The sequence below is a fragment of the Mesoplodon mirus genome, assembly GCF_964341445.2.
Source record: "Mesoplodon mirus genome assembly, chromosome: 12".
Lineage (NCBI taxonomy): Eukaryota > Metazoa > Chordata > Mammalia > Artiodactyla > Ziphiidae > Mesoplodon > Mesoplodon mirus.
This window is the reverse complement of record NC_138988.1, coordinates 4918759-4934979: the sequence shown is the minus strand read 5'-3', so window position 1 is coordinate 4934979 and position 16221 is coordinate 4918759. Positions and strand designations below refer to the sequence as shown.

The 16221-nt window shown below is 48.8% G+C and overlaps 1 protein-coding gene across 4 annotated transcripts in view; it reads left to right on the top strand.

Annotated features, from left to right (window-relative positions):
• Window positions 1–13157: 13157 nt before the first annotated feature.
• The window catches only part of CAND2 (cullin associated and neddylation dissociated 2 (putative)), a 30279-nt gene continuing 27215 nt past the window's right edge, over window positions 13158–16221 (top strand). For 2 of the 4 annotated variants that reach the window (XM_082639382.1, XM_082639381.1), the window contains exon 1: window positions 13158–13281. In XM_082639382.1, coding sequence (XP_082495508.1) covers window positions 13214–13281 — 68 coding nt within the window. In that variant the 5' untranslated portion in view covers window positions 13158–13213. Of the gene's footprint in view, window positions 13282–13899; window positions 13922–16221 lie in introns of those variants that run through there. The other 2 variants (XM_082639383.1, XM_082639384.1) reach the window with 2 other exon arrangements.

The following is a 16221-nucleotide window of genomic DNA, read 5'->3' as shown; positions in this document are numbered from 1 at the left end:
GCCCTCTCCTGGTGAGGAAACTGGGCAAAGGCTAGAACATCCACTGCCTTGTGGATCCCAACAGAGTAGGGGGTGGGGACTGACCTCTCAAAGCTGAGGCCGGGACTCACTCACCTCTCAAACACTCTGGAAGCAGGACAGTAAACAAGTCCTACACTGCCCTGGGGAGCACCCTGAGGGAGACAGGCCACGACAGCCCCCATGAGGGCAAGGCCCAGGGAGCTGTGGTTTCCCAGGAGGGCTTCCTGGAAGAGGAGTCATCTAAGCTCAGGAGTCGTCCTCTGAGTCATCCTTGACCCTTTGCTCTCTCATACTATGGTTCTGACCTATCTGGAAAACCCTGTTGTCCCCACCTTCAACATATTCTGAATCCAGCCTCTTCGTTCCATCTGCTTGGCAACCACCCTGGTCTGGCCACCACATCACTAGTCTCTATGCTCCTGTCTGTTGCCATCATGGCAACCAGAGGGATCTGGTTAAAACTCAAGTCAGCTCATGTCCCTCCTCTGCTCAGCACCCTCCGAGGGTTCACACCTCACTCACTCCCGTATTTACACAGCCCTGTATGATGTGCCACTCACTCCTTGCTCTCTCTGATCTTGATTTCTATGACTTCCTCTCTCACTCCGCCCCAGCCACCCAGGAATGTGCCCCAAACACTCCACTCAGGCTTCCTCCTCAGGGCCTTTGCACTGGCTGTTCCCTCTGCCTAGAATGCTTTTCCCTAGACAGCCGCCTGGCTCCTTCCCTCACTTTTTCAGGTCTCTCTACTCAAATGTCACCTTCTCCAGGAAGCCTTCCCTGACATCCTGTATACAGTAGTAACTGCCTGCACCACCTTTCCCTCGCATCCTGCTTTACTGCTCACTGTCTGACACACCATATATTTTCTTGTTAGTCATGCTTCCTTCTTATGTATTTGTTTGTTCCAGGATCTGGGACAGTGTCAACACATAGTAGGTGCTCAATAAATTTTGTTGAATGAATGAGTGACCTGAAAGCGTAGCCCAAGATGCGTTCCAAGGGTATTCGAGGCAGAGGGAATGGAGTGTGGAAAGGTTTAGAGGTAACAGGCACTAGTGTGTCGAGGATCTGAGAATAATTCAGTACAGCAGGAGAGTGGGGGGCTTGGGGGCTGGAGGACGGGAGAAGGGAAAGCAAGAGAGGCGTCAGAAGCCAGACCAAGGAGGCCGGACCTTATCATGAGGGTGATAGGGACACGATCAAATCTTACGTTTCAGGCAATGATTTGGCTGCCGTACTCTGGATTGGCAGGCAAGACATGAGGGGCAGGAACCTGGTAAGCATGAGCCGTGGCAGGGCAGATGAGGACTAGGAACAGGGTCACTGCGCTGTCCAGAACAGTAGCCACCAGCCACATGTGGTTATGGAGCCCTTGAAATGTGCTGGTCAGAACTGAGGTGTACTGTAAGTGTAAAATACACACTGGATTTCCAAGTCTTGGCACGAAAAAATACACAATAGCTCCTCAATAATTTTTGTATTGATCACCTGTTAAAAAGATAATATTTGAATATAGTTGGGTTAAAGTATATTATTAAAATTAGTTTCACCTGCTTCTTTTTGCTATTTTTAATGATGCTACTGGAAAATTTTTTTAATTTTGTACATAGAGCTCACAATATATTTCTATTGGACACTGTTGATTTAGAGGGTAGAATGGACAGGGCTTGGTGGCTATGGGCTGTGCAGGTGAGGGAGACCTTTGGTCTAATTGCAAGTCTCCTCTCCCCTCCAATTGCTCCTTTTTGATGAGATCATGCAGTCCAGAGGCAGAGAGAATGAGCCACAGAGGAGAGCCAAGAGGGTTAGTTTTCATTGCAACATAAGCACACACACACAAGTCATATCTTCACAGTAAAAACTATGTAGAAATGAAATAGGTTGACAGAATAGGCAATGAGACCTCCATCCCTAGAAGAAGAAACTTGAGAACCACCATTAAGCAAGGGAAAGGAAGTTGAACTAATTAGCTATTCTCAAAGTGTGGGTCCTGGACCAGCAGTATCAGCATCACCTGGAAACTTTAGAAATGCAAATTCTCGAGTCCCACCCTAGTCCTAATGAATCAGAAACTCTGGAGGTGGGACCGCAATTTGTATTTTAACAGCCCCCCACCCGCACCCCGTGGTGATTCTGATGCTTGTTCACGTTTAAGAACCACTGGTCTAAATAATACTTCCTACCACTTAAAGGTTTCAATGACGGGCACATAGTAGGTGCTCATAAGAGCCAGTCATGACCTTGTGTTTGCCTCCTTCTAGTCCCAGGTTAGGGTACTTCCCCTCTCTGAGCAAATAGGAGTTCACCTCCTGCAGCATCTGGCACAGGGTGGAGGCACAATCTCAGGGCATTTCCTATGTCTCTGCCATGGGCGGATCTCCAGGGCAACGACAGAGCTGCCAGAGGCGCAAGGCAGGTCCAGCTCAGCTCCATCCTGAGGTGACCTCACTGCCCTGCGTGTGTGTGTGTGTGTGTGTGTGTGTGTGTGTGTATGTGTGTGGGGGGGTGATTCATGGGGCAAACTCCCACCATCCTGTGGCCACAGCTGACAGTCCCAGGGAGCCAGCTCAGCATCTGAGGGTGGCATCTGGCTTCCCTGCATTCTAGAACTGACAGCCAGGGGGGCCCCCTGACTCAGCAGACATGTGAATTCTGGAGGCAACAGTAACACAGCTTGGCCTCAGTCTCCACATCCATAAAAATGGGGAGACAGAAGTCCCAATCCGTGGTGAGATTATTTGTATGAAATACTCGGGGCAGTGCCTGGACACACTCGGCCCTCCCCAGGGCTTGACACTCTTGTGATGAGGCCCTGGGATCCCTCAGGCTGATGGGAACTCTCCAGAGACTTCTTGGGTCTGAGAATGATGCCCTGTGGGTGTAGAGGGCAAAGAATGTGCCCCTACTATGAGCACCCTGGAGCCTGGTTCTTGACATGAGTTTTTGCTTACTCAGCAAATAGATGCCTCTGAGGGCAGGGCCTGTCTTAACCATATTAAAACATTTATTAAATGAATGCTCTAAATCAGGGACTATCGCCCATTTCATGGATGAGAAAAGAGAATCAGAGGGGTGAATGATTGCTCAAGGTGACATAACTGGGATGTGGCTAAGTCAGGACTTGAATCCCGGTTTCCTTGACTTCAAAGGCAGGACTTTTTTCACCCCTCCATGGAGAAACTCCAACCTAACCTCATTTAGAAGCCCATGTGTCATTTAAATCCATGTTTGAAGAGGTAGCCTCTGGCCTAGATTAGACTCTTTACCACTCCATATTCTTTGGGAAACAATGGCTGTATCTGATGCAATTTGAGATGGAGTTTAAAATATTCCTAAATCTAGATTAAGCCTGACTCACCCCGGGCCTCTGGACCTCAGTGGTTTCAACAGTTGGGTCTAAGGAAAACCTCTGCAGCTGAAGGCAGAAGTTGGACCTGGCCATCCTGAAAGTCCTCTGACTCTCAGACGCCAGTGTCTCAATGCCTCTTCTAAAGAACAAGGACTAAAGTTAAATTTTTTTTAAAAAGGGGGTGTGGCGGGGAAAAGGTCAACCCTAGCTCATTCTGACAAATGCAAAATGAGGGCTCAGGCTCAATTTAAGTGGCTTTCAAACTTCCTTTTTCTTTTTTTAAGCAGAAAGATCCTTTTAACAAATAAAATTGAAGACGTTCTAGCAGATCAGAGTGGACTTCTTTCTAGTTCAAGTGGGGATCTTGGGGCTATTAATGGAAGCACCTGCTCAGCATCACCTTGCAGGCAGCCACTGGAGCGCCCACTGAGAACCCAAAGGCTCCAGGTAACCCAGTTTGACAAGCACTGGAGGGCAGCAATGCAAACTATCCCTGGAAATCTCTTTGAGGGGAACAAATAGGTCCAGAAAATATTCCCTTTGGTTTCTAGGGGAAACTACCTCTGCTTGACCACACTTTCTTAAAATTAAACTTTTTGAGATAATATATTTGAGATAATTATTTGAGATCACCACATGAAGTTTTAAGAAAGAACACAGAGACCCCCATGTACTCTTTCCCAAGCTTCACCCAATGGGAACATCTTGAAAAACTATAGTACAATTTCCCAACCACCATACTGACATTGATACCATCAAAATACAGAACATTTCCATCACCACAAGGACCCCTCATGCTGCCTTTTTATAGCCACACCCACTTTCCTTCTCAATCCTCCCCTCCCTGATCCCTGGCAACCACTAATCTCTTGTCTATCTCTATAATTTTATTTCAAGAAAGTTATAGAAAAGGAACCATACCGTTTGTAACCTTTTGTGATCAGCTTTTTTCACTCAGCGTTAATTCTCTGTAGATTCATCCAGGTTGTGAGTATCAGCAGCCTGTTCCTTCTCATTGCTGAGTAATATTCCATGGTACACAGGTAGGGCCCACCCCACCCAGGGCTGCTGGACCCGGTACAGAGGTTGACAGGGAACCCGGCCTCATCTTGAGGGCCTCCTGTGAGCTAGCTTGTGTCCAGCACACAGCTGGAGGGTTTTTTTTAATAAGTAGTATTAATTTATTTCTTTATTTTGGCTGTGTTGAGTCTTCGTTTCTTTGCAAGGGCTTTCTCTAGTTGTGGCAAGCGGGGGCCACTCTTCATCACGGTGCACGGGCCTCTCACTATCGTGGACTCTCTTGTTGTGGAGCATGGGCTCCAGACGCGCAGGCTCAGTAGTTGTGGCTCACGGACCTAGCCGCTCTGCGGCATGTGGGATCCTCCCAGACCAGGGCTCAAACCCGTGTCCCCTGCATCGGCAGGCAGACTCTCAACCACTGCGCCACCAGGGAAGCCCCACAGCTGGAGGTTTTAAGAAGGGGTAGGACGCATTCCTGTCTCCATGCCCCTTATAGCCCATCCAGGAAGCAAAACACGTGAAGTGCCACAGTTGTGGAATTCAGAGCCAAATGAATTTCGTGAACACTCTTCTAACAAACTAATTGCCAACAGACATCTTTGACACCATCTGGGAAACCTGAACATGGACTAAATATTAGATTATTTATGGGTTTTTGTTATTTTTGTTAGGTGTGACGTTGGCACAGCAGTTATGTAAAAACAATACCATCCGTTGGCGTGGCAAGCTGAAGCGATTACTAGTGACAGGACATTGCGTTTGGTATGTGCTTTAAGCACTCCAGCCTCGGGAAAAATGGGGGAGGGGGAGAGAGGAAGCACGACTGACCAACGTTGACAGTAGCGGAAGCTGGCTGATTCGTCCGTCGGAATTCATTATATTGTTCTTCCTACTTCTGTGTACATTAGGATATTTCCATTAAAAAAAGTCTTGGGGCATGCAGTGTTACTGGACTTACATTCCACATCTGGAGAGAGGCGGTCTTGTCCTACCGTAGTACCTGGACTGTGGTTTCCATTGCTTTGCTTGAAGCCAGTATTTAGCGACCAGACACCAGGAGACTCCTGGCTGGAGCTGCTGTTGTGGAATCTCCCGCTTTGGATTGTATCAGCCTTGGTCATCCTGTTCTAGTGCTGTCTGGTTTGCAAGTATATTTCTGTTCTTGAGGAGGTGTCACAAATCTCTGTAAATAAATGTGTGAGTTGTTAACCTTTATGATGCATAAAAAGAATGGAAGGAAGAGAGGGAGGGAGAAAAGAAGGGAGGAAGGAAGTAGGGAGGGAGGGAGATTTTTTAAAAGGCTCTTGAGAGCATCTTGAGATGCAAGACCCAAATGTTTGAAACGGGCTCACCTGTGCTGGAAGGACCCAGAGCCTTCAGCCTGGGAATTCTCCTAAGAGCTCGGGCAGTGACTCACCTGTGAGTGATGTCTGACCGGACTCAAGCCTGGGCAGATGTCACAGGACGCATCTGTCCTGTAGGCGTGAGGGGCAGACCCAGGGCACCTGAGGATGGAGCCTGAGGTTGTGAGTATACAGGCATTCGTGTCTGGAACGCTGGCCCGGTTCTCTGCCTGGAGGATGTACTGCTCCTCAAGGCCTGGCTCACACGTCCCATCCCTCTCCTCTGTGTCCCCACAATTCTTCCCTCGATCATCATACATCAGCATATGTCTCCCCTACAAGGTGTAACGATAATAAAAACAACCAATAGCTACCGTTCACTGCAGGTTTGCCATGTGCAAGGCATTCTGCCAAGAGCTTTGCCTTATTGGGTGGGTGCTATTATTTCCATTTTGTAGATGTGGAAACTGAGGCTCAGAGGGACTGAGTCACTTGCCCGAGGTCCCACAGCTAGAGGTGACTCAAATTCAGCTCTGTCTTCTCACTAAGCAGCTGTTCTTAACCACATCCCTGATCAGCTTTCCTCTATAACCCCCTGTGCTTAGCACACGGCCTGGGTCTTTGGTAAATGCTGACAGGAATACTCACTGCTTGGATCCCTGGCTCCCCCCACAGGCTGGGGGGCTGTCACTCTCTCCCAGCAACCTGCCTGCCTCGTTCACTCCTAAAAGATGTGATAGAACAAGAGTTCAAACTTGTTTGCTTCAAGCCACAAAAACCTTTCTCCATCCCAGAAAGAAGTGGTTTAGTATTATGAATAGCCCTCAAGTGGTTCAGTATTTTAAATAGCTGGGAGACCCCAATTTGAGTGCTGGCTCTAGCTGTGTGACCTCAGCCAAATCACTTAACCTCTTTTAGTCTCAGCTTCTTCATAGGTCAAATGGAGAAATCACCTGCCCCACAATGACAGCACCTGAGAGTACTAAGCAAGTGTTCCTTTTTTAGTTCTCCAGGAGGAGGCCAAAGGATTCCTTTAGTGCCCCTCTGAGGTGGACTGGCATCTCACAACTTGGAATACCAGGAGATGGGCAGAAGCCCCTGCTGAGGTCCAGACAGAAGAAGTGGGACCCAGAGGGAGCAGCCCAGCCTCTCACACGGCAGAGTGGGATGACTCCTGGGGCAGGGGCTGTTTCTGGGGGGGAAGGGAGTGGTTCTGCTGCCTGGGTCTTCTCCTCAGGCAACACCTCAAGCCCTGGCCATGTATGAGTGAGGAGAAGCATTTGCCAACAAATTCCATCTTCAGACCCCTGTGGGGCACCTCCTGGGGGGAGGGTCCAGGAATGAACCAGTCCTGCCCCCCATCCTAGGGGTATAGCGGGCACATGGCCACCAGGATCAAGACTACATTTCCCAGTGCCCTAATAGCTATGGGTGGCCAATGGGTTGTAAGTGAAGTATCAGCTTCTGAGAACTTTCTTTAAAACACATCTGGCAAATTTCCCCTTTTCTCTTCTCCTCAATCCAACTAGATGGAACGTCGGTGTGTGACAGGAGTCACAGTAGCAATATTTGACTATAAGATGATCTTGGGCAGTTTAGTTATAGTGAGAGCAGGAAGCTAAACAGCAACAGGATAAGTCAGAAGACAAGGAACAATGTCTTCAAAGTGCTGAAAGAAAACATCAACTTAAAATCCTAAATCCACCTAAATATTTAAGAGCAAAGGCTTAAGAAAGACATTGTCAGGCAAAAAACTGACAAAGTTTATCATTCTTGCTCAAAGAACTTTCCTCATTCCCTAGATGAAGAAAAAAGAAATTGAACGTGGAAGTAAAGAATCAAAGAAGGAATTGTTAGCAAAGAAATTGGTAAACATAGGTAAATCTAAGTAAGTGCTCTCTAAAATAATAATAAACAACTTGAGATGTATAAATGCAAGGTAGAATCCAAATTCATATTAAACAATAATACATATCAGACTGGAAATATTAAAGCATTCTAAGATCCTCATATTATTCAGGAGGAGGGTAGAGTTATTGAGTAACTTACAAATTAAATTAAATTACAAATGATTTAAATTACAAGTTTAAATTATTTTTAATAAATTTAAATGTAATTTTCTTTCTTTCTTTTTTTTTTTTTTGCGGTACGCGGGCCTCTCACTGCTGTGGCCTCTCCCGTTGTGGAGCACAGGCTCCGGATGCGCAGGCTCAGCGGCCATGGCTCACAGGCCTAGCCGCTCCGCGGCATGTGGGATCCTCCCGGACCGGGGCACGAACCCGTGTCCCCTGCATCGGCAGGAGGACTCTCAACCACTGCGTCACCAGGGAAGCCCTAAATGTAATTTTTAAAAATTAATTAATTTATTTTTGGCTGCATTAGGGGTCTTCGTTGCTGCATGCGGGTTTTCTCTAGTTGCGGCGAGCGGGGGCTACTCTTTGTTGCGGTGCGTGGGCTTCTCATGCGGTGGCTTCTCTTGTTGTGGAGCATGGGCTCTAGGCACACGGGCTTCAGTTGTTGTGGCACGTGGGTTCAGTAGTTGTGGCTTGTGGGCTCTAGAGCGCAGGCTCAGTAGTTGTGGTGAACAGGCTTAGTTGCCCCGCGGCATGTGGGATCTTCCTGGACCAGGGCTCGAACCTGCGTCCCCTGCATTGGCAGGCGGATTCTTAACCACTGTGCTACCAGGGAAGCCCTAAATGTAATTATAATTAACTTATAAACTAAATTTGGATTAAATCAAGTCTACCTATTAGAATGTTAACAGTAACTCCTAAGCCAATGAAATAGAATTTACAATTTCCATAAAAGGGGGATAAAAGGAGGGATAATATGACCGGGGGCTTCCCTGGTGGCGTAGTGGTTGAGAGTCTGCCTGCCGATGCAGGGGACACGGGTTCATGTCCCCGTCCGGGAGAATCCCACATGCCGCAGAGTGGCTGGGCCCATGAGCCTGCGCGTTCAGAGCCTGTGCTCTGCAGTGGGAGAGGCCACAACAGTGAGAGGCCCACGAACCACAAAAAAAAAAAAAAAAAAAAAAAAAGAATATATGACCAATCTGGGACTTCCTGGTGGTGCAGTGGTTAAGAATCCGCCTGCCAATGCAGGGGACACGGGTTTGATCCCTGGTCCAGGAAGATCCCACGTGCCATGTAGCAACTAAGCCCACGTGCCACAACTACTGAGCCCCTGTGGCACAACTACTGAAGCCTGCGTGCCTAGAGCCCATGCTCAACAAGAGAAGCCACCGCAATGAGAAGCCCGTGCACCGCAACGAAGAGTATCCCCCATTCGCCTCAACTAGAGAAAAGCCCCTGCACAGCAACAAAGACCTAATGCAGCCAAAAATAAATAAATAAATTTATATAAAAAAAAGAATATATGACCAATCCAATAAGAAGCAGGAAGTGGCAAAGAAAAAGCAGGGTAAATTACACAAAATAGAATATAAGTGAGGATAAAGCATAAAATTGAGCAAGAGAAGCCAGACTCACAAAAACATGTACTATGATATCATTCATATGAAAGTCAAAACAAGCAAACCTAATCTATGATTTTAAAACTCACAATGGTGATTTTGTTTGGAGAGGAGAGTGGGAGTAGTAATTGCAATGTGCAGGACGGGGATTTCTGGGAATTTGATAAGGTTCTATTTCTTGATTTGGGTGGTCTCATGGGTATGTTCAATTGGTGATCAATAATCAAGCTGTACTCTTAGGATTTTTGCACTTTGACGTATGTATGGTAGATTTCAATTTTTTTTTTTACCTTTAAAAAAAAAGAATATAAGTGAGGATAAAAGTTGACCAACCATATCAGTAATCACAACGAATATAAATGGAGCAGACTTGCCACTTTAACAAATTGGACTTAAAAAAATTTAATCTAGCCATCTCAGCTCGCTGTAGCAAAGGTGAATTTTTTTAAACTTCTAATTTTGATACAAATTATCAACTCAAATAAAGTGGCAAAAATATACGTAGAGTCCCATGTACCCTTCACCCAGGTTCTCCCAATGGTGACATCTTATATAACTGTACTACAATAGCAAAGCCAGGAAATTGACACTGATACAGTACCATTAACTAGACTATCAGCCTTACTCCATTTTCACCATTTTTTACATGCATTCATTTGTACGCACAGTTTCTATGTATTTTAGCTCATGTATAGATTCATATAACCACCACCATCATCAAGATACAGAGCTGAGGGCTTCCCTGGTGGCGCAGTGGTTGAGAGTCTGCCTGCTGATGCAGGGGACACGGGTTCATGCCCCGGTCCGGGAGGATCCCACATGCCGCGGAGTGGCTAGGCCCGTGAGCCATGGCCGCTGAGCCTGCGTGTCTGGAGCCTGTGCTCCGCAGTGGGAGAGACCACAGCAGTGAGAGGCCCCCGTACCGCAAAAAAAAAAAAAAAAAAAAAAAAAAAAAAAAAAAAGATACAGGGGCTTCCCTGGTGGCACAGTGGTTGAGAGTCCGCCTGCCGATGCAGGGGAAATGGGTTCGTGCCCCGGTCTGGGAAGATCCCACATGCTGCGGAGTGGCTATGCCCGTGAGCCATGGTTGCTGAATCTGAGCGTGCGGAGCCTGTGTTCTGCAACGGGAGGGGCCACAGCAGTGAAAGGCCTGCGTACGGCAAAAAAAAAAAAAAAAAAAAAAAAAGATACAGAGCTGATACATCACCAAAAGGAAATTACTTTGTGCTATAAACCTTTATATTTGTGGACATTTTAATAAATGATGCTGAGGCAATTGGGTAACCATTTGGAAAAAATAAAATTAGATCCATATCTCCTACCATACAGAAGAATAACATTTTTTAATTGCATGGCCAAAATCATCATAAAGTCAAAGACAACTGACAAACTGGGATAAAATGTTTGCAAAATATACCATATATAAATATACCACATATAAAGAAGACTTCACGATTGAGGACAGGACTTCACACACAAAGCGCTTGGAAGCCATCATTCCCATCCTTGCAACAAGAAAAGGCTGAACAAACTGAAAATCAACAACTTTTCTTAGACCCAACCAAGAAGTGAGGTCGAAGGGCAAACACCACCCCAAAATTTAAAGAGGCAGGAGAATCTAGAAAGTTACAGCTGAGATCTGCTTCCCTATAGCAAAAGCCACTGGAGCCATAAGCTGGTAGGAACACTTTTACGGCAACTTTGACAAATTGAGGGAGGCTGACTGGGAACTAGCGGGAGAGTGAGAAGCTCCTGGGGCCACAGCCTTAAGGGAGCCCCCCACACTTTTGTGGGTTTTACCTCCAGGCACCTCACTAAGTTCTCATAATGAAGAGAGCTCCCCTCTGAGTTCTGAGAAGGGGAGGCAAAGAGTAACCTCTGCGAAATACACCCAGAGTGTTCTCCATAACAAAGGCCTACTCTCCAGGAAAAAAGTCTTTACAAATCCTTATCCCACCTGTTTTTGGTGATTATAAATAAAGCTGCTATGAACATTTATGTACAAGTATTAGTGTGAATATATGCTTTCATTTTTCTTGGATAAATACCTATGAGTGTAATTGCTGGGTCATACGATAAGCATACTTTATAAGAAACTGCCAAACTGTTTTCTAAAGTGCCTGTGTCATTATTTATTCTATTTTTATAACATGTCCAAATCTGTCCATTTCTTCCCACCTTCACCACTACTCCCCTAATGCAGCCCCCATCACACTTGACTGCACGACTGCTCAGCAGTCACAGGGGTCTTTCCAAAACACCAATCATGTCACCTCCTTGCTTAATGCCCTCCAGTGGCTCCCTAGAGATTTGACATAAAATCCTAACTAACTCCTCAGCTTGGTCTGAAAGGCTGCGAATTATCTGGATCCTGCCCACCTCTCTGACCTCACTTCCTCCTATACTTGTTCCTACCTCAGGACCTTTGCACTTGCTGTTCCCTCTGTCTGAGGAGCTCTTCCTGCAAAACTTTGCCCAGCTGCCTCCTTTTCCTCTGTTCAGGTCTTAGCCCAAATGACTCTTCCTCAAAAAAGGCCCTCCCTGAGTAACATGGCTAAAGTTGCCCCTCCACACCCAGGCACTCTCTGTGCCCTCACCCCCTTTTGTTTTCTGTATAGCTCTTATTTTCCTTATCTAATCACTGACTTCCTTAATGCTCACATCCTCCATTAGAATGTATGGTCCCCAAGGGGCAGAGGCTGTCTGTGTCTAGTCCCCTGCTGTGTCCCTACTGTCCAGAAATGCATTGTCCACTATGGTAGCCACTAGCTGTAGATGGCTCTTTAAAGTTAATTAAAAGTAAATAGAATTAAATATTCCATTCCTCAATCATACTAAGTCACATTTCATTTAAGCCACATTTCAAGTGCTCAATAGCCACATGTGACTGATGGCCACCATAATGGACAGTGCAGATGTATAAAATCTCCGACACTGCAGAAAGTTCTGTTGCACAGTGCTACTCTAGAGCCCAGGAACCCATAATAACTGGTACCCAAGAAGTGTGTTATAAAATAAAGATTAATTTTATCCCTATCTTATGGGTGAGAAGAACATAGCTCAGAGAGGTTGTGTCATTATCCCAAGTCCACACAGCCAGGAAGCAGCCTGGCAGGGATTTGAACCCAGGGTTGTCTTGCACATGTGACTCACTTTCCCAAGAGCCAGCAGCCTCCTGGCTGTTTGGAGAAGTTCTGCCACTCTCCTCGTCCTCCTACAGATTCTTCCACCCTGAGCTTGTGCCTACCTGGGGAGGAACTGTGCACAGCTTCATTCTGGGTAAGAACTGTTGCCCAGTCTGGGGTCAGTCCTGATTCCATCCCAGATTCACTGGCCGTGTGACCTATAGCAAGTCCCTTTACCTCTCTGGGCATCAGCTGTGTAGCTATAAAATGAGGAAACTGGCCGTGATGTCCTGAGGGTTGGAGGTGGCAGGCAGGAGGCCTGGGGCGATAGGGTATACTCCATATCCTGTCTGGCTTAGGGGTGGGCCGCATGGGGAGCAGGGTGGGGGTGGAAAGTGCTTTGGTTGGCTTGACCTACAATAGCAGCTCCTGTTCCTTGAATGCCTACAGATGAGAAAGCTGAGGCTTAGAGAGGTCAAGTAACTTGGCTAAGGCCTCACAGTAGCAGAACTGACGGAGGTGCGGTTCGAACCTGAGACTCTCTGTTACCATGCCTGTGTCTCGCGAGCAGGGTTGAGGCCCACAGGAATCATAGGGAGAGGCTGTCCGGTGATAGGTGGTGAGCTTCCCGTCTGTGGGAGTGTGCAAGCCAGTGATGGGCCGTCTGCAGAGCTGGCGCCGGGCCGAGACCACAGAGCTCCTGGCGGGCCCCTCCCGCCTCCCGCAGCGGCGGCCAAGGCAGAGGCAAGCGCTGCGCCGCGGGGCGGGGCGGGGCGGGGGCGGCTATTTCTGTTAGCTGAGCGCAGCCCGCGTGCGGCGGGGGAGGGGGCCGCGCCGCCATATTCCTTCCCGTCGGCGGCCCCGCGGCGCAGCCACCATGAGCACCGCTGCTTTCCACATCTCCAGCCTCCTGGAGAAGATGACGTCCAGCGACAAGGACTTCAGGTGCGCCCGCTGCCCGGCCCCCGCCTCTCCGCCCCGCCCTGAACCCCCGGCCTTCCCCTCCCGGGGCGCCGGCCCTCCCCCGGGACCCTGCAGCCCCCGTCTCTGCTCCCCACAGCGGGCTCCACTCCTCCCCACGAGACGCCCCCTCCCCGCCTTTGCGCCCGGCGGAAGCTCGGGCTGCGTTCTCCGCGGATTGCTTGCCCTGTCCTCTCCGGGACTCCAGCCCAGCTGCGTCTCCCACCGTGCAAACTTCAGCCCCTGCCTGCCGTCCCGCGTCTGAGCCGCAGCTTGCCCCTCTGCACGCTCCCTCTGCCTCTCCTCTCTCCACTTATGCCCAGCCCACATCTCTCCCCGCATTTGATGGGCCCTGGCCCTCCTCTTCAACCCCCACTGAAGCCCTCGGCCTCGCCTTGGGGATCCCAGCGCGTGCCTCTTTTCCTCTGCATTGAAACCCGCTCCCCTCCCAGGACTACAAACCCCAGGGCTGACTTTTTCACTCGTACCCTCAGCTCTGGTCTCTTCTCAACATCACCCCAGGCCTCCTCCCCGCACTTCATAGGGGCACCCTTTCCCCGCCTCCCGGCTTTGCTCTGACACCACCTGAGGGAGGGGGCTGGGCTGAGTGGCGTAGCAGACAGAGGTAGGTGATGGTTCTGGTGGGGGCTTATAGGTTTTGAGGGCCACTCCCTTTCTGACCCAGTCCCCTCCTCCTCAGGGGAAACTGAGGCCCAGAGAGGGAAAAAGATTGGTCCATAATCACACAGCCAGTTTTGGACCCTCTGAGCTGAAAGGAGTCCTCAGAGAGGATATAGCCCGTTGAACATTCTGTCACTTTACCCCCCCCCCCCATTTTACAGATAGGGAGAGTGAGGCTCAGAGGCGAGAAGGGCCCAGGTGCAGTCACAAAGCTAGGAAGTGGAGAATCGAGGTGCACAGCCAGGTCAGTCTTAACACAGAGGATGAGATCTCAGCAAGGCCCCCTGACAGGTGAGGATACCCAGGCCCTGCCCTCCTGGTCTGACCCCTGCCTTCGGCAATTTATTCCTCAACACTGCTCAAGAGCCCCCGCTTTAGTAGAGCCTCTGAGCCACAGTCCTGGGTTCAGATCCTGCCTCCGGTCGCTTACTGGTTGTGTGACTGCGGATAAGCTGCTTCACCCCTCTGAGCCTCAGCTTCTGTTTCTGTGAAATGAGGATAATAACAGAACCCACCTCGAGGGTTGGTGTGAAGATGAAATGAGTTAATACATGCGGGATGCTTAGATTAGTCCCTGGCACCAGGTAAGCGCTTAATAGATTGACACTGTTGTGATTTTGGGCTCATCAGAAATCTGCCAGTCCCCTCCCCTGTCTGGGCCTTTACCTGGAAGTTCTTTGTCTGCCCCCTTCACCAGGCTAGCTTCTACTCAGTTGTCACCTCTTTGGGATGCCTCCTGATACCCAGGCAGGGTTAGGCATCTCCCCTGGCCCATATTTCTGCTGCATAACTTTTTTAAAAAATTAATTAATTAATTAATTTTCACTGTGTTGGGTCTTCATTTCTGTGCGAGGACTTTCTCTAGTTGTGGCAAGCGGGGGCCACTCACTATCGCAGCCTCTCTTGTTGCGGAGCACAGGCTCCAGACGCGCAGGCTCAGTAGTTGTGGCTCACGGGCCTAGTTGCTCTGCGGTATGTGGGATCCTCCCAGACCAGGGCTCGAACCTGTGTCCCCTGCATTAGCAGGCAGATTCTCAACCACTGCGCCACCAGGGAAGCCCATGCTGCATAATTTTTTAAGTCTGGGAGACCCAGAGCTCCTGGACCTCTGGACTGTGCACTCTCCTTTTGTGTCCAGAGCATGTTCTGGGTACACAGTTGGTGCTCAGTGAATGTTTTCTGTGTCCCAGGCTCCCTGCTGTCCAGTGTAATCTCATTCAGTCTTCCTGTCTGCCTGGGTGGTAGTGATCGTTCTTCCTGTTCTCCAGAGGCTTGGAGAGGTGAAGTGACTTGCCCAAGGTCACACAGCCAGCCATTTGACAAGGGGATTTGCACCACTGTCTAGGCCCTCAGGTCCAGGCTCCAGGAGAGGGAATTGGCCCTGCCAACTGGAGCCTGAGAAGCCCTTCCAGTCTGCTCTGCCAGCGGCCCTGAGAACACTTAAAACCACCCCAAGCATATGAGGATGGTGTCTATTTTTAAAGTCCAAATACCAGGGGGGCTGGATCCCGCTGACCAGCTGTCCAGGCACCCATGTGGCCGCGTATTTCAGTTGAGTCACCTCTAGGGTTTCTCTGGAATGAAACTGAGACTGTGTCCTCTAGCTCCTGGAGGTGGACGGTGACTGCAAGTCGGGGTCCCAGGCAGGTGGAGGAAGCCTTCGATGCCTGTTGTTCTGGGCCCGCACTCTGTGGGCAGGCGGCTGCTCTACTCGCACTCAGACTTCCACAGTGAAATGGGTAAATTGAGGGGTCTTGCAGGAATTCCTACATCATTTCTTGAAAACATAGTAGTATTGGTTGAGGAGCCAGGAGACCTGACCGGTGTGCTGATTCTTTTCCCAATTTGCTGTGTGATACTGGGTGGTTCATGCAACCTCTCTGAGCCTAGTTGCCTCATCTGACTCATGCCAAAAGCTGCTTGTCCTGTTAAAACCTTCCAAAGGTGTTACGAAGTGGGGCAAAGAAAATTCCCATTTTATAAATGGAAAAATTGAGGCTGAGAGAGGAGTCAGTTGTTCAAGGTCACCCAGGTGATAAGTATATGGCCAGTATATTTACTTAAAGCCAAACTTCGGTGCCCACGCTCTTATTTACCAAATGATACCCTTTCCTGTATACGCCCCCTTTACGACCACCACACACATATACACATATATGTGAGAGCTGAGTGTTTGCAGGAACTCGCGTGTCACAAGTGCTGGGGAGTATTTCAGAAGAATTAGTTTCTGAGTTTGGATTTCCA